The 22059-nt window shown below is 35.5% G+C and overlaps 1 protein-coding gene and 1 pseudogene across 1 annotated transcript; both read left to right on the top strand.

Annotated features, from left to right (window-relative positions):
* The first annotated feature begins 1535 nt into the window (after positions 1-1535).
* On the top strand, positions 1536-4686 carry LOC108987098 (IAA-amino acid hydrolase ILR1-like 1). The gene is made up of 5 exons (XM_018959957.2): positions 1536-2031; positions 2611-2736; positions 2853-3167; positions 3350-3478; positions 4256-4686. The coding sequence occupies exons 1-5, from the start codon at positions 1606-1608 to the stop codon at positions 4625-4627; spliced, it is 1368 nt and encodes a 455-aa protein (XP_018815502.1). The 5' UTR covers positions 1536-1605; the 3' UTR covers positions 4628-4686.
* A 12239-nt stretch (positions 4687-16925) lies between these two features.
* Positions 16926-21354, top strand: LOC108987107 (annotated as a pseudogene).
* The last annotated feature ends 705 nt before the right edge of the window (positions 21355-22059 follow it).

Here is a 22059-nt window from a genome sequence, read left to right as displayed (position 1 = left end):
AATTATAAATCTGTCTTTTCAGCTTAGAAGGAAATAAAATAAATTAAGAAAAGAACACTATTTCTCAAATGCCCCTGCCCATTGAATATTAAAATATTAAAAATATCCTATCAATATTTTTATTCACTTATTTGATGCATGGAGAGGTTCATGGGATCTCAAATCCATCAAATTAAAAACTCAGTTTTAAAAGTGATCAAAAGGTGAAAAAAAAGAAGAAGATAAATATATAATCCCGGAATCTTCCTAATATATACCTACCATAGGTCCATATATACGAAACGTCCCACTAGGGGTAGTAATTATTATTTCCTCATGGGACACATGCACTCGACACTTTGATGATCTCTCTGATTAGGTTTTGATTGGGAAGAGAATCACTATAACCATAAAAATATCCCATAAAAATAAACATATAAATTGATATGATTTTATATAATATGTTAGACATACTTTACAATAAACATAATTTTACAAACTATTTATATGTAAAATAGATTGTAAGTATACTTACCATATCAAGTCAAGTTAGCTTACAATCTAATTTTACCATTGTTTTATGGAATTTCTTTGTAGTGAAAACATTTCTCGTTTGAGAATACAAGTATTCTAAGGTATTTTCAGATATTTCCTTCACAAACATCATTCAAGAACAAAACACTTTTAATTTCAAATGTTCAACTTTTTCTGTCTAATTATTATCTAATTATTACAACATTCTTAACCTTCTAAACAAAACACAAAAAATAATATAACTTTTTAAAATTTTAAAACATAAAATAATATTAAAAAGTTATATTCTAACTCTTTTTTAACTTTATAATATTTTTATTTAATTTATTCTCTGTCATTTTTCAAAACTCAATAAAATATCTTAATTCAAATAATTTTACTACTATTTGACAGTAATAAATGAGAATTAGCAGGTTTACGTACGGCCTGTCCCCTATTGTTCATTTCATTAAGGCTTGTTTGGAAAAAAAATTCATTCCAAAAGTTTTATCTCATCTTCTTCTCAAACATAATTCAAATACAAATAAGCTGAAACTAATCATTATAATTTTTTCAAACTAATCATTACAACTTTCCTAAACTTTCAAACAAAAAATAAAAATAATTCAACTTTTTCAAATCTCCAAACAAAAATAACATTAAAAAACTATATTGTAATAATATTTTAACTTTATAATATTTTTATTCAATTTTTTCTCTTTTATTTCTCAAAACCCCATAAAACATTAAAGTGGGTTTAAATACACAAAATCATTTCATCATTACAACTTTTCTAAATTCTCATACTAAAATATAATAAACAATTCAACATTTTCAAATCCCAAAATAAAAATTATATTCTAATAATATTTTATTCAACTTTTAACAAAACATCTCATATTATCTCATCTCATCTGAACTGTCTATTCTAATATCAAATTATCTCAATACTATTCACAAACTATCTCAATACTATTCACAAACTACCTTCCTACTATTCATTAGTCCAAAGTCCCGGCCCAAGCTTGTCCCCAGTCCTCAAATTCGAACAACTCCAAGGACCTTGATGATCCCATATAAATATAGCTACATCAACCTTCTGTTTTTATCGTCATGCATCTGGATCTACAGGGACCACAACTAATTAGCCGCATGGACGTTTTGCGATTCATATTCCTGATCATCTCCATACCCATATCCCTGAGTTTTTCTTCGAAATTCCAAACTCATCCAAGCCATGAGAGTTTCTTGAATGTTCAGCCAGCGCATCAGAATTCTTCATTGAGGGAGCAGGTAATTGAGTTGTCCAAAGATCCCGACACAGTGGAATGGATGAAAAGGGTGAGGAGAGAAATTCACGAGCACCCAGAACTTGCATATGAAGAATTCAAAACGAGTGCGCTCATTAGGCGGGAGCTGGATCGGCTCGGCGTTGAGTACCGGTGGCCGGTGGCTAGGACCGGGGTGGTAGCCAGAATTGGGTCTGGTTCCCCACCGGTTGTTGCACTTAGAGCAGATATGGATGCTTTGCCAATTCAGGTCAGTTACAATAGTACTACTGAAGTAATATTGTCTTGTTTTCTATATATGATGTTTTATTGTTCTTTCCAAATGGAAAAAAGGTCGGGATTGTTAAGAAAGAACATCATGCTGTACGTGGTCATGGTTTTTAATTTGTTATTTTTATATAAAAAGATTGGCTGTTATATATATATATATATATATATATATATATATATATATATATATACTCAGTTCATGTGTTACTCGTGTGCTAAATTGTCATGGCCGTCAGGAATACACGTCCTCGTGAAAATGTATGGGGTAGAATTAACCATGATCAACAGTTTCAGAATTACTTGTTTGAGATGTTTTGTCTAAGTATAAATCGTTAAAAGTAAATCTTACCAATTGAGGTGATTTAATATGGTACGTATGTTGGATATTGTAAAGTAACTTCTGTTGTAACGTTTCACTTTAAGATACGTCAGCTTATAAACTTATTTTTATAGGATTTATATATATATATATATATATATAATATAATTATTTTGATTTCAAGAAAGTGCGAAGCCGATCTATTATCCACTATTATAGATACGGCTTAATTATTTGTAGGAATCGGTGGAATGGGAACACAAGAGCAAAGTAGAGGGCAAAATGCATGCTTGTGGTCATGATGCACATGTTGCCATGCTCCTTGGTGCTACAAAGATACTCCAAGAACTTCGAGACCAGTTACAGGCCAGTAGTAGTGGATCAATATATATATTATTTCCAATATGCATAATTAAATAATTATTTATTTGAATCATTATTTAAAACTAATTAAAATCCCTGGCCTTTAAAACACACTTTAGGGTACTGTCATTGTTATATTTCAACCTGCTGAGGAGCGAGGGGAAGGTGCAAAAGACATGATCGAAGAAGGGGTGCTAGAAAACGTGGAAGCCATTTTTGGGTTGCACATAGTGCCACGGTATCCCATTGGTGTTGCTGCATCAAGACCTGGAGAGTTTCTAGCTGGGTGTGGCAGCTTTAAAGCCAAGATCACCGGGAAAGGTGGCCACGCAGCAGGTCCACAGCACACCATCGATCCCATTTTGGCTGCTGCAACATCAGTAGTTAGCCTCCAAAGTATTGTTTCCAGGGAGATAGACCCTTTTGATTCTCAGGTACTACTATTAACAATTGATACCTACGTACTTCCAGTCCAGATTATCAAAAAAGCTAGCTAATGCAGCATCTGGACCAGTACTACTGCTTGTAATATATATATATATATATATATATATATATATAGAGTCAGTACTACTTAAGCACAAGGGGATCTTAAAAATGCATGTACGTCGTGTAGGTGGTTTCTGTTGCTATGATCCAAGGCGGGACAGCTTTCAACGTCATCCCAGACTCGGCTACAATATCTGGGACTTTTCGGGCTTTCAGCAAGAAAAGCTTCTTCGCTCTCAGGGACAGAATTGAAGAGGTAATTAATTTGATCCATCCGATCATCTGTGAGCTAGCTAGGCCAGCCATGCGCGCGCGAATATATTGACACAAGAATATAATTTCTTGTTTCTTCCTATTTATAATGTGTTAAGATATAAAATAAATAATAAAATTTATATCTTTCTATTAGTTTAAACTTTTAGAATAAATGGTGATTTCATATTGTATCAGAGTAGAGGTCTTAAGTTCAAATTCTGACTTTACATTCTACCCCATTTAAATAAATATTTCACATGTTGGATCACTCATTGAGAGAGAGTCTGATCACACATGAGGGAGAGTGTTAAAATATAAAATAAATAATAAAATCTATATTTTTCTATTGACTTAAACTTTTGGGATAAATGGTTATTAGATGGTTTATTAATCACATTTTCTGGAGGTTCAACTGAAAGAAAATAATTTATAATGTCAATTAATCAAATATAATTGAATTTTCCAGTCCATTAAGTTTAATTAGGCTTTTGGGACTAATTATTTTTGGGGGTTTCGGAAAGATTACATATAGATCAGCTTATAGATAATGATGAGTAATGTTACACATTAATTATAGTTTTATCTCTAGATTATGCACCTTTTATCACGTTGCGCTAACGTGACAGTATCCATCAACCATGATCAGATCAACTTCTCATGTTTTATAAAATGAAAAATTCAAATGTCAATGAATAATAATGTTGCATCATTACAATAAGATAAAAGTGAGAATATATAATATGTAACATTTGTTGTATTAATTTCTTTGTGAATGCAGGTTATAAAAGGCCAGGCGGCTGTACATCGTTGCTCTGCCGAGATTGAGTTCTTGGGAAAGGAACATCCAACACTTCCGCCCACTATAAACGACCAGAAAATATATGAGAAAGTAGGCAGTGTTGCAAGTGAGATTGTAGGAGAAGAAAACACAATATTAGCTCCTAGCTTTATGGGGAGTGAAGACTTCGCTTTCTACTTGGAAAAGGTACCTGGATCCTTCCTATTTTTAGGGATAAGAAATGAAAAGATTGGAGCAGTACATCCTCCCCATAGTCCTTACTACTTCATCGACGAGGACGTGCTTCCCATCGGAGCAGCAATTCATGCAGCTTTTGCCCATTCATACCTTTCAGATCATTTAACACATTAATTATTCCTAGATCGATCTAAGGTAGTACTATATTGCTTTCCTTCTAAACTCTACCGGCCTGGAAGATGTGTTTCATTTTCTGCTTAGGGCCGATATATATATATATATATATATATATATATATATATATATATATATATATATATATAGTCATGAAGGCGATACATCCGGCCAATTACATGCACGTCTGCATCTTATCAGCAGATAAATTCTGGCTAATCTATAAACTACTATATAATATCCTTTGCTTGAAGTTCTGCCGGCCCATCATATGGAGGAATTAAGGATGTTGTGAGCTTGTGAACGTCTTCTCAAGCCCTAGCTAGCTACTAGGTTATAAGTGAATTGCGATTATTTATATATGGTTTGTTAATTAGTTATGGCTGCTAGCTAGCTAGCTGTTGGGTATTACAAGAAACCAAAGTGAAAGTTCATGTGTTGATGAGGAGATCAGGAGAATTTAACTATTTGCACGTTGTTACGGAGACACACCACTTATATATTGTGTTGGGACTCATTGCAGCTTTTAAAAAAAAAATCAAAATAAGAATAATTTTTTTGTTAACTGATATGACAAACTTTCACGTCAATGATTTTTGACGTGTTACTAAACGTACAAGTTTATATATTATAAATAGATTTAATTAATTTTCTCTTATTAAAGAGTAGATGATCAACAATTATTAGACATCATCAACATTAACAAAAAAGCATGTATATATGCTTTACAATTCGTCGATCCCATCAAAGTAATTCATAAAAGAAGAAAGACAGAACTTAGAAGATCATGATATAAATATATATATATATATATATTTATATATAAGTGAAATTCCAAGTAGCAATTACTCAAACAACAACATCCAAAGCACAATGGACCAGCTGCATATAAGCTGATCATGATCAGATCTGCCTCTCCCTTATGACGGCAAGAAATGTAACGACAAAAGGAATAAGGAGTCCTGGCAACATAGACGAATATCCGACGATGTTTGTTGCAGCATTTTGGGATGGACCAGGAGCCATGACCATGCCGGGGGTCATATCGTGATCATCGTACATGCCGTCTTGTGCGGCAACGACCATAACCAAAACAACAAAACAAGCAGCAGAGAAATATGCGACTGCTGTAGGAGAAGCCATTAATATTTGTATTAGCTAAATTTGATGTATGTTAGCTTGGGAAAGTGTTGCCTCTTGCCTGATCAATATTCCAATAGCCTTGCATGGCTTATATATATATATACATTTTATCGATCGAGTTGCATGCATGCCTAGGCCAGGTGGCCGCTACTTAGTAATTTGATATGAACAAGAAATGTACAAGCGGACAGCTCCTAATTTTGTAACTCATTGGACGTACGTTGTAATCAATGAGATATGGCCTATTTTAATGCGAGGTGCGCCCCAGAATTTGGGCATACCTATGTGTGCTGTAACCTATGCGAGGCCGGCTTTTTGTTTTTGGATGGAAATTGTGAGAGGATCAAGAAAAGAATAAAAGAGAGGTCCTGAATTAATTAGTAATTCTAATCATATATACTAGCTAGCTAACTGATGTATCATATTGTAAATTATAATATATATATTTTATTTAACTAGTTAATGATCTATGGAATCATATATTTTCTAATTATCTCACCTGTCATCATAAATATGCAGAAATAACTGCACGGCGTTTGCACGCTCACAACTGCAAGTATCATTTTTCATTTTCTAATTATCTCACTTGTCATAAATATGCAGAAACGATCAAAATGTCCTATATTTTACTCTATCCGGCCATTTATATAACTATGATAAAAGCATTATAGACCTTAAAGACATAGGTTTTGTTGTAGTTGATTGACCAAAATGCCCTGCTACAGTTTTCAGGTTGGACTAAAGTATCCGATCCTTCTACATGATATAATCACAATATTGGACTAAAATTAATTGACCTTGCTACAGAATTTATGTTATACTAAAGAGTATTTCTACTCAGCTTCCTTCTCTTATTCTACACTTGTGCTGACATGTACCTTTTTTTTTTTCTATGTGCTGTAAACTAAAGCTCTATAGGTTGAAAAAGTCTACAGGTTGAAGAAATCACTGTATGAACTTATTCAATCTTCAAGATAGTGGTACTTGAAGTTTCACCAAGCCATTTTAAAAATGAGATATAAAATGAGTCTAATAGATCACTATGTATACATATGGAAAAATAATAATAAAGTAACATTATTATCATTATATGTTTATGATATATTAATGACAAATAATTGTCTAGCTATAATGAATAAAATAAAAGAATTCTTTAAATCTAAATTTGAAATAAAAGACATGGGTTGTAATGCCTTAATAGAAGACCCAAACCACATGGCCTATACTCCAAAAGAACTAGTCAATGATACAATTGGAGCCCTATTGAAACTTTATAAAGAGCAAAAAGTTCTCATTCCCAAATAATGTGGGATTCCATACACCACCTACTTTTATCTATATCATATAGGGTATCACATGGGTGAAGCTGCTTATGTTCTTGGTATAAGAATTTCGAGAGATAGAAATTCAAAGATGTTATATTTATTTCAAGAAAAATATTTAGAAAAAGTACTTAAAAGATTTGGTATAGAAAATTGTAAATCCTTAAGTACACATGTTTGCAAAGGTCCTGCTTTAAATAAAAATATGTGCCTAAAAGATAAGGAGGAAATAAGCGAAATGCTTAGTTCCCTACGCTCAAGCTGTGGGAAGCCTCACGAATGCAATGACAAGTATGAGACAATTAGACATTTGTCATGCAATGGGATTGGTAAACATATATCAATCCAATCCAGGTAAGAAACATTAACAAGCAGTGAAACATATATTAAGGTATTTACAATGTACTAAAAATATGAAATTGTACTTTGGGATCAGTGATATAGAATAATTGGCTATAGTGATGCTAATTTTGGAAGTGATGTAAATGATAGAAAATCTATAAGTGGATATATATTTCTATTTGGTGGAACAATATCTTCTTAGTTAAGTAAGAAGCGGGGATGTGTTGCTAAGTCTATTATAGAAGCAAAATATATTGCTTATAGTACTGTAGTGAGTAATGTGGTAAGGATGAAACATTTTATTGAAATCTTAAATTTGAGTACATCCATAGAACCAATCAGTGTGTTTTGTGATAATTAGTCGGTCATCTCATTGATAAAAAGTGGAATTCAAAGTTTCAAAAGAAAATACATTGATATGTATTATTATTACATTTTGGATATAGTTGAAAGAGAAACGCTTCCCAGCGGTCGGGTTGAAAATTCCACAAAAGCAACCCTCCATTCAACTAACTTCATGTTAGAAAATACACTGTAAGAGAAATATACTCCACCATAGAGAATCACGGTCGTATGTATGCTAGCCCTTTTGCCTTCTCATTTGCATCGCCCACCCCTATCTTTCCTCGCTGCATCCCTTTGCATCGCCCTCAGTCCGACGCCGACGCAAGCATCTCAGTCCGACGCCGATGTTGACACCGAAAGATTATGGTGCTGAAAGATTTTCTATCTCAATTTTTTGGTTTTCTATGGTCTCTTCTAGCTCCTGAAGAACAAAAATGAGCTCTGTGGTGGCATCAGCGTCGACGTCGAAGTAAATATAGAGGAAATAAAAAATTTAATGCTCCAGCTACAACACTTGGGAATCATAGAAGAATTTGCAAATTATGGTACAACTACTGGAAAGGGTCTCAGAGGAGAAAACTAATGAAGGGAGTTCGAATAAGCAAACTCACCTAGCAATCGAGACAGAATACAAAGATAAGTCATATGCTAAGGATGAAGAAATCTTCAGTTTAGCAAAGTTATGCGAGTCTCTCAACAGAAGATATTTCCCAGAAATGGGATCATTGAATGAAGTTGATGTGAATCTAATTGGACAAATGGAACTTTTGAAGGAAAAAAATGCAGGAGCTGGAAAGGGAATGCAATGAGCTGACAAATGAAAACTTGGAGCTTTTATTCAAGCTTAACAAAGCAACAAAGAATTCCACGGTGGGAGACGCTTCTTTTGATCTTCCAACCCATGAGCTTTTAAATAAATCTTTTACCAAATTCAAGTCTGAAGCAATCGAACATAAATACATAACACAAACACACTGTCTTGAAGATAAGTTAAAGAAGAAAGACCTCATGGAGACTGAATATAATAACGTTCTTCCAACTCAAGAACTGGAGAGTTTGGATATGAAATTGTAATTTAGAGTCATTGAACAAGGTAAGAAATTGACTGAAAAAAGTTTTTGAGATTGCAAAACTTGAGTCTAAGTTGTTGTCTAGAGAAGAAGAGATTGGTCATTGGAGTACTTGGACGGGGTCGGAGTGAATTAGAGGCTAAGGTCTCTAACTTTCAAAATGAAAAAAACTAGCTCAAGGAACAAATGGAAGTTGTGCAAAGAGAGAGTGATATCACATCTAAATGCTTAAATGATTTGTGAAATGATTTAATGGCACTTAGCAGCAGCTTGGATTCCCTTTTCTGGTGTAGTGCTACTTCAGGATAATTGTGGTGGAAGGCTTACGTATTACTATATGATTGACAGGCTGTTATTTGGTTAATAGCAGCCCAACTGGTCCTAAGGATTTTCCTAGTGGAAAATTGTGAGGTCAATGTTAATTTTATTTCCTTGACCAAGATGGTAGTAGATTTGATGACCAATGGATTGTCTCTTGAGAAATTCAAAGAACATGTGACTAGAATGGGGTTGAGAGATACCTAAGTGAAGCAACCTCATGGTCAACATACAAAACTTAGGAAATTCTGGGGACGCCTAGATAAATGGAGTTATGGTGATTTTGAAACGATCTCATCCAATAATTCTAATGTCGTAATATTGATAATTTTTATTGGGCCTAAATTATATTTAATGGGCCATGTTAGATAAGCCTATTAGTAATAAATTATTGAGGTTGATTAGAAGTTTTAATTAGGCTCAATAATTAGATTAAATCTCATTTATTATTTATTGAACAAGTTAGACTCCTTTTAGAATTTAAAAATTGGTCATTAGAAATTTATTTCAATTTAAAATATCGCTGATTGAAGTCTTCTACGCAGTCTCAGTCACTAGCAATCATACATTGAATGAACTACTCGATAATATTTTTAAATTCAAATTCTCTTCTTGAATGATTGCGACCGAGTCCAACTCAAACTCATTGTCACCCTTTCCAAATCTCTTTATAAATATCTTCATTCCGTGTGTTATTTGGGAAAAACCCATAAACCTCCAAAAGTGCAACAGCTTAATTCAAGATACTTAGTCCAGCACCGTGCGTGTCCCATGTTCACCAAGCCAATAGTCGACTACCTCATTCCTCTCGCATCCCTTACATTTTCTATCACCTTATAGTTCACATGATTGTTTTCATGATGAAAATATTGGATTAACATTGCGAGGTAAGTAACTTGATAATAAATTGTAGGTAATTATTTTCTGCGAAAATGACTATTTCCTGCCTAAATGAGACTGTTTTCGTCATAAATAGTCTTTATCGTCGCAAATAATCTGTTACAAATGCTCGTTTTTCTTGTAGCAAATAGTAAGTAGTTAGAGCAAAGAGGAATTAAATTTATTTGCTCGTATGAGCTAGCGTTCTTTAGCAAAGAATAATTGATAACCTGTTACAAAATAATTGCACGGCATTTGCGTACTCCACGATTGTATCTAGTATTGCCTTTGGGTGTAATAATTTGTATCTTCAGTTGATAGTTTTATGGAAACTGGTGGAGAAACTCCTTATTCCAAAGCCAGCAAAGCGCCTTCATCCGTGGAAATAAATCTCCACCACAAGAACTGAATTTGTCTTTGACAACAAGGCCCTTATTCCATTTCTTTTCTTTCTATTCCACATTGGAGAAAATTAACCAGTATTGTGCTTGTGAAGGGGGAAAATCCCTTGGAATTGGGCTAAAGGTAGGGCCCAAGATAATACCCAAACCCTGGGGTCTGGGCTAGACACAAGGTCCAGATTAAGGCCCGAGTGCATAAAATAGCCCAAGTCAAACGGTAGCACTTGGGTCTGGGCTCGGATATAAGACCTGGGTCAGATCTTACTTACATCAGGAAATACAGGCAAGGCTTAAGAGGGAAGGAGTATATCATTCAATGCCAGACGAAAAAACTTGTGGCGTTCATACCCAGCATTAATGAGATGGAAAGGGCCCAAGTTAGAATATACGTTGCATTCAATGCAGCCCAAAGCTTGAACAACAGTCATTAACACTAAGCACTTTATAGCTCGGTGAACTGAAGACAAAAGGATAGCTCAGCGAGTGGACAACATGAATATATGATCTCTTGCTATGCAACGCTCTACTACCGTGGAGACCAGGTCGACAAGTATAAATAAATACCACCAGCAGCGCATAGGTAAGTAATCTAACACAATCATCATCAATATATTTCATCCTCAACCTTAGAACCATACTGACTTAAGTCTTGGAGTATCAACGGACCTCGAGGTCCCGCTTTGTTGACCGTGCAGGTGATCGTTCGAGCCTTGACCGAGTGGAATTGTCCATGTAGAGAATTAAACAACAAATAGAAGCGGAAACAGTGAGAGGCTCAGGAATTGTCCATGGAATTGTCCCGAGGTTGACGACGTCCGGCGGTGGTGAGAGGCTCAGGCGACCGGCCGAAACAGTGACTTTGTGGACAAATGGGCTATTTAAATCACTATTCCTTTGTGTAAAATAATACCAATAATTTTCTTCAAAATAGTAACAATTTACTAAATTTTTAAGATTACCAGTATACTCTAAACCCCCCACCGTGATCTGAAAAAGTTTCTCTCTCGAATTTTCAAGCAAACGAAGATGATTAAAATATGCAAGTGTGGTTGCCAAACCAAGCACTTGCCTATTTATCGTCTTTGTAATGCGCGATAAAATTCCCTCTGACATGACCAGGCTCTTGATACCACTGTAGAGAATTAAACAACAAATGGAAGCGAAAATTATAACGATATGGTAACACTCCCGTGAGGGTATTTGTCCCACAAGTTGGTGATGAACAAAGGGAATTGAGTGCATTTGTTTGTGCACCAATGACCCCTATTTATAGGCCATCATGCACCGGTTGGTAAATGACACATCTATTGGTTAACCAATAGTAGCCCAAAGGTCACAACCTTAAGGAGTGACACATCCTATTGTGAAAAGGCACAACCATTGGTAAACCAATGGTAACCCAAAAGTCACATCCTTAAGAAGTGACACAACCTTTTGACTAAATCAAAAGGTTGTGTCTCTTGACACTTCCTTTAACATCACCCCTCATGGGAACCATCACCATGTTAGAGAATATCATTCCAAGGGGTACACCGTTTGGTGATCACACCCTTTAGAATAACATCTCCCACTTGATCACACAAAACAGTGATGATCCAGTTGAGTATTTTACCTTGATACCAATATGAGCTTTCCACTACTCAACTCTCATCTGCAACTCTTGCAGATCGGCGTCAGAGCATGACAAGCCTCTACGTGCACACGTTTTTGTCATTACCTTATCTGACCGCACCCTTTACCATATGTGCTCTCACTGATCACATATTAGGGGTGACTACATTTCACTAAAAAAATTTTAGTGAATGGCATCAATTCTCCGTGACTGGATCAACAATCTATACCTCTGTCACAATTGACGACTTCAGCCGAATACATAACACATGTATCGACCTGCGCTGAATTTTTGTTAAGTACTTCCTCTAGACGCTATTCCTGAGGTTTTTCCCTAATCACCTTATCAACAACTTTGCAAATGATTAACTATTTACTTGGGTAATCAAATCACATTTCACTAAAACTTTAGTGAATGGTACTGAATTTTCGTTAAATACTTACTCACCTGAGTCTTTCCTTAATCACCTTATCAGCGACTTTACCATGATCAACCTTTTACTTGATTAATCAATCTGCACTGAAATTTTATCAAGTACTCACCCTAAAGCCATTCCTGAGGTTTTTCTTGATCACCTTATCAGTGACTTTACAAATGACCAAAATTTTCATTTGGGTATCTCCATAACTCCAATTTTCTAGGCGTCCCCAGAATTTGCTGAGTTATACATGCTGACCATGAGATTGGTTCACCTAGGTTTCTCTCAATCCCATTCTAGTCACATGTTCTCTGAATTTCTCCAGAGATAAACCTTTGGTCATTGGATCTGCTACCATCTCGGTCGAGGAAACGAAATTAACCTTGACCTCACCTCTTTCCACTATATCTAAACTATATCTAAAATATAGTGATAATGCACATCAATGTGTTTTCCCTTGGAACTCTGTGTTCCACTTTTTATCAAAGAAATGGCAGACTGATTATCACAAAACACGTTGATTGGTTCTGTGGATGTACCCAAATTTAAGCTTTCAACAAAGCGTTTTATCCACACCGCATTACTCACTGCAGTACTACAAGCAATATATTCTGCTTCCATAGTAGACTTAGCAACACAACCCTGTTTCTTACTTAACCAAGAAACTGTTGTTCCACCAAATAGAAATATATATCCAGTTATAGATTTTCTATCATCTACATCACTTCCAAAATCAGCATCACTATAGCCGATTAATTCTAAATCATTATTTCCAAAGCACAATTTCAAATTTTTAGTACCTTGTGAATATCTTAGTATACGTTTCACTGCTTGCCAATGTTCTTTACCTGGATTGGATTGAAATCTGCTTACCAATTCTACTGCATGACAAATATCTGGTCTGGTACTTGTCATTGCATACATGAGGCTTCCCACAGCTTAAGCATAGGGAACTTTAAGCATTTCACTTATTTCATCCTCATCTTTTGGGCACATACTTTTATTTAAAGTATGAGCTTTGCAAACAGGCGTACTTAAAAATTTACAATTTTCCATACCAAATATTTTAAGTACTTTTTCTAGATATTTCTCTTGATCTAAATACAATAGATTTGAATTTCTATCTCTAGAAATTCTTATACCAAGAACATAGGCAGCTTCACCCATGTCTTTCATTTCAAATTTAGATTTCAAGAATTCTTTTATTTTATGCATCATATCTAGACAATTACTTGCCAGTAATATATCATCAACATATAATGATAATAATGTTAATTTATTATCATTTTTTCATATGTATACACAATGATCTAGTGGACTCATTTCATATCCCATTTCCAAAATGGCTTGGTGAAATTTCAAGTACCACTGTCTTGAAGATTGCTTAAGTCCATAAAGTGACTTTCTCAACCTGTAGACTTTCTCTTCATGTCCTTTAATTTGGAATCCTTCTGGTTGAATTATAAAGATATCCTCTTTTAATTCACCATTGAGAAAAGCTGTTTTTACATCTAACTGATGTAATTCCAAATTCATTCTGGCAACAATGGACACGATGATCCTTACGGATGTGAATCTCGCCACAGGCGAATATGTATCCACAAAGTCTACACCTGGTTGTTGATTATATCCCTTGGCCACTAACATTGCTTTGTACCTTTCCAAACTACCATCAACTTTAAATTTTCTTCTGAGTACCTATTTACAGCCAATACTATTGATTGCCTCAGAAAAATTTTCAGGATCATTATCTAAATTTTTCAAACTGGTATTTAGTGCATAATGATCTTGAAATAATATTGATGGTCTTCTGGATCTTTTACTCACACTATCTCCAACATCAATACCTGAAGATTGATTCTCATCTGACTTTCTTTTATTATTCTGGATTTGAATAATATCATTATTTTCATTGTCAGATTCTGTGGAGATCCATTGATTCTCTAGATCATTTAATAAATCTATTTGATTAACAGGAGTAACAAAGTTCATGTTTTCCAAGAAAACGGCATCCCTACTTTCTATCAATCCTTTTTCAGAATGATAAAATCTATAGCCACTTCCGTTTTCTACATACCCAATAAACCTGCATTCCCAGGTTTTACTTTTTAATTTATCCCTTAGTGGCCTTGGGATAAGCACTTGTGCCTTTCAACCCCACACTTTGAGCTTACTTAAGTCTGGTTTATGTCCCGTCCATAATTCGTAAGGTGTAAGAGGTTTCGCTTTAGTTTCAACTCTATTTAATATATATGCAGCAGTTGATAATGCTTCACCCCAAAAATGTATTGGTAGATCAGCATATGCCATCATCGATCGCACCATATCCAATAGAGTTCTATTTCTCCTTTCTGCAATGCCATTTTGTTGAGCTTTATATGGCATAGTATAAATATGTCTTATACCATTCAATTTGCAGAAATTGTCTAAAGCTTCAAATTCTCCTCCTCTATCACTATTCAAACTTTTAATGGGTCTACCCAACTGGGTTTCTACTTCTAATTTAAATTCTTTAAATTTCTCAATTGCATCAGATTTATGCTTGAGTAAGTAGATATGTCCATATCTTGAATAATCATCAGTGAAAGTAATAAAGTACTCCATTCCTCTATGAGTTTTTGTTTTAAAAGGTCCACACACATCAGAATGTATAATTTCTAGTAAATCCGTAGATTTCCAACTTTTTGAAAAAGATTTACTACTCATTTTTCCTTTGATACATGGTTCACATATATCAAAATTATCTGAGTTTATTTGTGGTATTAATCCACTTTTATACATTCTGATCATTTTATTTTTATTTATATGGCCTAATCTTAAGTGCCATAAATATGTACAATCAGTAGACACATTCAAATACTCAGAAATAGGTACTTTATTAATATCAACATTCAGTACATACATATTATGATCTCTGACGCCTTTCACTGACATATTACCCTTATTTATTACAACGGTTCCAGACTTAAACTCAACTGTGTAGCCTTTCTGATCTAGTACAGACACTGATACTAAATTCCTACGAACAGTAGGTACATATAGAACATCATTAAGTAAAATAACGGAACCATTCACTTTGAATTTACATGTACCTTGCCCCAAGACATCGCAATATGTATTGTTTCCCATATACACTTTGTGCTCTCCAGTTTGTTTATTTTCAAGTTTGACAAACATATCTTTGTTCCTGCATATATGTCTTGTTGCTCTAGAGTCAACCCACCATGATTCTGTCACTGGTTCCACTAGCATTACTTCTGAGATTGTCATCACAATTTCCTTGCTTTCTTGTGCTTTTCCTTTGTTAGGACATTGTGATTTGTAATGACCATTCTTTCCACACTTAAAACAGTTTCCAGAAAATGGTTTATTTTGTTTTCTTTTTAACCATTTCTTTTTCTTGAACTGTTTTGGCTTCATCTTATTCTGTGTAGAACGCTTATCTTGAGCCATTAATAAATTGGATGATTCACCATCTTTATTCCTTCTTTTCATCCTTTCTCCTTCAAGTACTAAAAGTACTGGAAGTGATATCATTGTTACTTCATTTCCACTGTGTGTTAAAGAAGTAATAATGTGATCCCAAGATGAAGGAAGACTATTTAGTATGGTTGTAACTTGCATTTTATCACTGAGAGGATGACCGGCATCATTTAATTCTTTCGCCATCAACTCCATTTGAAGTACATGATCACCAATATCATCATTCTCTTTCATACAAGTCCGGTTATACTTATCCAACAATAACTGTATATAAGTATCCGACCTTAAACCATACTTTGCTTCAATTGCATCCATAATTTCTTTAGCAGTTTCATAGTCTTCAAATAAAGGAATAATGTGATCACTCATGCAATGCAAAATTAAAGCTTTTGCCCATGCATTGTGTTCTATCCATTTATCTACATTTGAAATGCTGTTTACACTTTCACTTTCATCATCTTCTACAATTCCTTCCCATGGCTTTGGTGTTGTTAATGTATATAAGGTCTTTTCATGGGTTAGAAGAAAAGCTATATGCCTTTTCCAGGCCTGGAAATTTCTTCCATTCAATTTTTCTATCCCCGAGGGATCAATACTTTTCTTCGGTGCCATGAATAATAAACCTTAAAAAATTAATCAACAAGAAGAATGTAGAAATAATAAATGTGTACTATTTAAATATAATAGTTCAACTGTGAAAAATTAAAATTATTACAAACTTAATTAGTAATAATAATAACCCTTGGATTTAATCCAAGGTGGAAGCCTAGAAATTCTCCTATTATATTTTATATAAGGAGAATAATAAAAATGACGCCCCGATCGAGGATATCCACGACCTTTCCTTGATGTTTCACCTCTTTCAAAGAATTTCTGGCGGTAATTTCGATCAACAGGTGGTTTATAATAATTTGGCTTGAAATTTGGAGCACAACGGCTTTTGAACGGACGAAATCAGGCTTGAAATGATCTCGAACGGCCTGATTGAAAATTTCTGCCCTGAACCGGTTCAGCCGATTCAAGCCGGGTACTGGAGATCGGCTTCTGGAGGCGGCTCGGTCAACGGCTCCGTCAACGGCTCCGTCAACGGCTTGGTTATCGGCTCGGCTTGGCGGCTCGGCTCCAAAGTCTCAGAAACGGGCAAAACGACAATGTCGTTTTTGCCGTTATTAACCTCTGTTGGCTGAACGACACTGTCGTTTAGCCTTGGATTGGTTTGAACGGGATGACCGTTGGACGAAACGGTACCGTTTTATCCTGGGTCGTCTTCAACCTCGCGCAGAGGCGTTCCAGCGTCCGTGAAGCTGGTGTCTTCACTCCCGTCCGACCAGTTGGTGGCCGACGACGACGAATCCGACGTGCTCCCGAGGTCGATGACGTCCGGCGGTGGTGAGAGGCTCAGGCGACCGGCCGAAACAGTGACTTTGTGGACAAATGGGCTATTTAAATCACTATTCCTTTGTGTAAAATAATATCAATAATTTTCTTCAAAATAGTAACAATTTACTAAATTTTTAAGATTACCAGTATACTCTAAACCCCCCACCGTGATCTGAAAAAGTTTCTCTCTCGGATTTTCAAGCAAACGAAGATGATTAAAATATGCAAGTGTGGTTGCCAAACCAAGCACTTGCCTATTTATCGTCTTTGTAATGCGCGATAAAATTCCCTCTGACATGACCAGGCTCTTGATACCACTGTAGAGAATTAAACAACAAATGGAAGCGAAAATTATAACGATTTGGTAACACTCCCGTGAGGGTATTTGTCCCACAAGTTGGTGATGAACAAAGGGAATTGAGTGCATTTGTTTGTGCACCAATGACCCCTATTTATAGGCCATCATGCACCGGTTGGTAAAGGACACATCCATTGGTTAACCAATGGTAGCCCAAAGGTCTCAACCTTAAGGAGTGATACATCCTATTGTGAAAAGGCACAACCATTGGTAAACCAATGGTAACCCAAAAGTCACATCCTTAAGAAGTGACACAACCTTTTGACTAAATCAAAAGGTTGTGTCTCTTGACACTTCCTTTAACAACACCCCTATTGGGAACCATCACCATGTTAGAGAATATCATTCCAAGAGGTACACTGTTTGGTGATCACACCCCTTAGAATAACAGTCCAGGCCCGCGAAACACGACATCAACAGTGTTGATGGGAAATTAGGATTATTTATGACAACCAAAAGGATTTTGCATCATAGTTCATCTGAGAATACAATACGTGTAATAAGTTATGCAAAATTAAACCAGCAAACTAACGTTCGAGTAATGCTGGATTAATTGAGTTGGGCCATTATAAATTCTCTGATGCGTATCTCAATATAGTGCATGTTTTGTCCTATCCAGTCCGTGAGAATCCATTAATTCATTGTTAAATTGTAACAAAAATATTTAATAACTTAGGAGTGTTAAAAAAAACTTGGGAATGCTGAATATTTCCTAACTTGCCATAAGAACTGCATAATTGAAACAAAACTGTTGGTACTAACTACGTTGAGGCTTGTGAATCCTTTCTGCTCTTAAAGTAGAAAGAACGTCAGCCTCGTTGTACTGTATTTTTTCTGCAAACTCCCTCTTCCCCAGCCATGGGCTACTATTTTTTCTTTTTCTTTTTTTTTAATAGGTAATAAGCCATGGGCTACATGAACTCCCAATAATTCACTCGATAAATTGATAAGCTGGGCATTCGCAGCCCACCAAGCGAAACCGGTGGTTTCTTGGTCGGCTAAGGCTATGATTCCAGAATTCCCATGTTGGTGGGACCGTGGGACACATCAGGATGTAGCCTAATGGTCAAGGGGTGGGGTCATTATCCGGGCTTTACTTCCTTAGGGATGGGTCTAAAAGCCCTGCCTGTATGAGGTTTTCCTTCAATCAAATTCAAGAATTTGATTGGTGGGGTTTGGCGAAGGCATGTGGCAGATATCACTATTCTTATTATCACAAAGGTTAATCGATCACTCAACCTGTTCAAGGCATTTGAATCTGAGACCCTTTGGCTTGAGTCACTTAACAGAAGGTCTTTTTTTTTAATATAAGTCGGGTGTAGAGTGTAGCTCATTCCCTCCTAGATGCTTGTTTCAATTGGCCTGCTTCTTCTTCTTCTTCTTCTTCTATATATTGTGAGGGTCTATTAGTTTGGCTTTTATAAACCGGCATGCTACTCAAGCTGAGAATTTACTTTTGGGACTCACATTAATTCATTCCCCTCCCGTGTAGATGAGCTATTCATTGGAAAAACTGAACGACGAGCACTTTAATGACATTAGTCTCAGTAGGCAGTTTTAAAAGTGTGGTCAAATAGATGACTCTTGAATTCTTGGCTTATTATACATTTTCAGGAACTTCATTTGCATGGCAATTCTATTGGAGATGAAGGAGCACGTGCTTTGATGTCAGGTTTATCTTCAAATAAAGGTTTGAACCTGCTATTTCTACTGGTAATTTTTCATATATGTTGTGCTTCATTTTCTGCACTTCTTTTGCAATGCTTTTAATCATGATGTTCATATTTTCTCTTTAGGGAAGCTTACTCTTCTAGACATTAGCAACAATTCAATTAGTGAGAGAAGTGCATTTCATGTCGCCGAATATATAAAGAAGAGCAAGAGCTTGTTATGGTTGAACCTTTACGTGAGTGACATAGGTGATGAGGTACTGATATTTCTCAGTAGTTAACAATTTCTGTTTTACAGTTTTAGGAAGCTGTACGCTATAATTTGGTAACTTCACTTTGATAGACTTTTTCTAAGTTTACGCAACAAACTGGTTCCACCATTAAGCTGTACCTTTTTACCATGCTATAACTATCACTAGTACTTTTCCCTTTGCCTATCTCAAAGAAATCTAAAAGGAAGAGATCATGTAAAGTGTTGTTGATGTGGTATCATATTGGTTTGTACCAGTGTGTTCTGGTCAGCAAGAAGATGAAAAAGCAGAGAACGATATGCATTATGTTTCCTTTCATATCTTCCTCCCTCTTCTTTGTGATTGAACAGAGCACCTAATTTTGATGGATTCTCATTCTGGAAAAAGAAAGAAAACTCAATCTCTGAGTTTCTTGCATATAAAACTATTCGAAGTTTAAAAGACTCAAACTTAACTATATGTAATAAGCTGACCCAAATACTGACATTTGAACTCTGAATATTTATCAGGGAGCTGAAAAAATTGCAGATGCTTTGAAGCAAAACCGAACGATAACAACCATCGACTTGTAAGTAGAGAGCAAATCCTTCTTTCCATCTCCACAAGTTTGTTTCAATAGTTTATATAGAGGTCTTGAACAAATCTTTTCCAAGTGCTTAATCGTATAGGGGGGGAAATAACATCCATGCCAAGGGAGTCAGTGAGATTGCTAACGTTTTGAAAGATAATTCTGTCATTACAACTGTAAGTCATCTCATCTCTTGCTCACTTTTCTTTTATCTTTCTTCCTTGCTTTTTTTGTCACGTGTCAATTAAGTAATGTTGGATATCAAAGAACTTCCCAAAGATTGGTAATTTTGGGTGTGATGAGACTATTCTTTCTCTCCCTCATTTCAGTTGGAACTTAGTTATAATCCCATTGGACCAGATGGAGCAAAGGCTTTATCTGAAGTTCTTAAGCCTCATGGAAACGTAAACACCCTTAAGATCGGTTGGTGCTAGGTAATCATTGGGCTGGACTTGTGTTTAAAGAACCTTTAAACACTGTTTTTACATGAATAAAATGTCTTGCAGATAGGAGCAAAGGGTGTGGAGTTTGTTGCAGATACATTGAAACATAATACTACCATATCTTTTCTGGACTTGTGCTCAAATGGACTTAAAGATGAAGTTCGTTTCTTACCTATAAATAAAAAAATTGAAGTTCGTTTCTGTAGACTGTAATGCTGCCTACTGCAATTTGAGCCATTTTGGCTACTCATGTTTTGTTGCCATTACTTCTATCATTCTCTGCAGGGTGCAGTTTGCCTAGCTCGCAGCCTGAAAGTGGTCAATGAAGCTTTAACTTTACTAGATTTAGGATTCAACGAAATATGGGTATAGACTTCATGTCTTATTGAGTTTCATGTGAAGCAAATAGCACCACCACTTGAGATTGATCTTGAATACAGGATGATGGGGCTTTCACCATTGCTCAAGCACTAAAGACTATTGAAGCTGTGTCAGTTACATCTCTCAATCTAGCCAAATGACAAATTTTGGACAGGGAAAGCTTTTCCTTGTTGCTCTCTCTCTCTCTCTCTATATATATATATAATTATTTTTTTAACTTATGCATATCTTCTGCATATGTATCCGAGTAAAGTATCTAATCACGCAGACTGCTCTGATGGATGCGAGAGACCATGTGTATGAAATGAGTGACAAGGAAGTCAGAATTTTTTTTTTTAGGTAGAAGAGTAAAGTCTACGGGTAAAATGTTGGAACAAGACAATTATTTTGTCATTCTTTTTCTGGCAAGTATTGGTTAGAACTCCAAGCTTGTAGTTCAAATTCTCGAGTTCCGATTAAAATCCACTTGGGAAATTTGGAAATTTTGATGCTGATCGAGTTGTAAGTCGTGTCAGAGATGTTTCTTTAATGAATTATTCTTTAGGCTCATCGAGTTTGGTATAGCAAATTCTACTGTAGTTTACAAGCATAAATTTCTGTCAATTTGCTGATGATATAATTGGTTCAGATAATTCTACAACGATTCATTGTTTTATGAAGTTTATTGGGGTGTGGTGTGATTTTTTTTTTTTTTCCCTTTACATTTCCAATAAAACCTCGATTGAGATCAAATGGTGTCGTGTGTTGAGATTCTTGTCTGATTTCTGCTGATACTAATCTGCGGGATTATGACTTCTATAACGTGTAGGCAACTCAGAGATGTTTAAATTGGAATATAGTTTAGCAGCAACGGCGAAGGGTGGGAAATAATGACCATGTGGTGGAGGTGATTTCGCGCATATGCCAACGCCGTCGTGCTGATTCGTTTCTGGTTATGGAATAACATTTTTCTTTTGATACTCACTATAGTTGATTGAGCTATCTTGATATGTTGGGGCATGGGATGAGACACAAAATCTTCATCTCATCTCGTTACAACTTTCCCAAA

Source organism: Juglans regia, chromosome 16, assembly GCF_001411555.2.
Source record: "Juglans regia cultivar Chandler chromosome 16, Walnut 2.0, whole genome shotgun sequence".
In the NCBI taxonomy this organism is placed as follows: Eukaryota; Viridiplantae; Streptophyta; class Magnoliopsida; order Fagales; family Juglandaceae; genus Juglans; species Juglans regia.
Note: the sequence above shows the minus strand (reverse complement) of the source record. Positions and strands in the feature narration are given on the sequence as shown.

What these genes read in the sequence shown, in the direction of transcription:
- LOC108987098 (XM_018959957.2), top strand. Translation starts at nt 1,606, where the DNA reads ATGCATCTGGATCTACAGGGACCACAACTAATTAGCCGCATGGACGTT. An exon ending in AACTTCGAGACCAGTTACAG is followed by an intron (nt 2,737 to 2,852) that starts GCCAGTAGTAGT and finishes AACACACTTTAG; the next exon opens with GGTACTGTCATTGTTATATT. An exon ending in TCAGGGACAGAATTGAAGAG is followed by an intron (nt 3,479 to 4,255) that starts GTAATTAATTTG and finishes TTGTGAATGCAG; the next exon opens with GTTATAAAAGGCCAGGCGGC.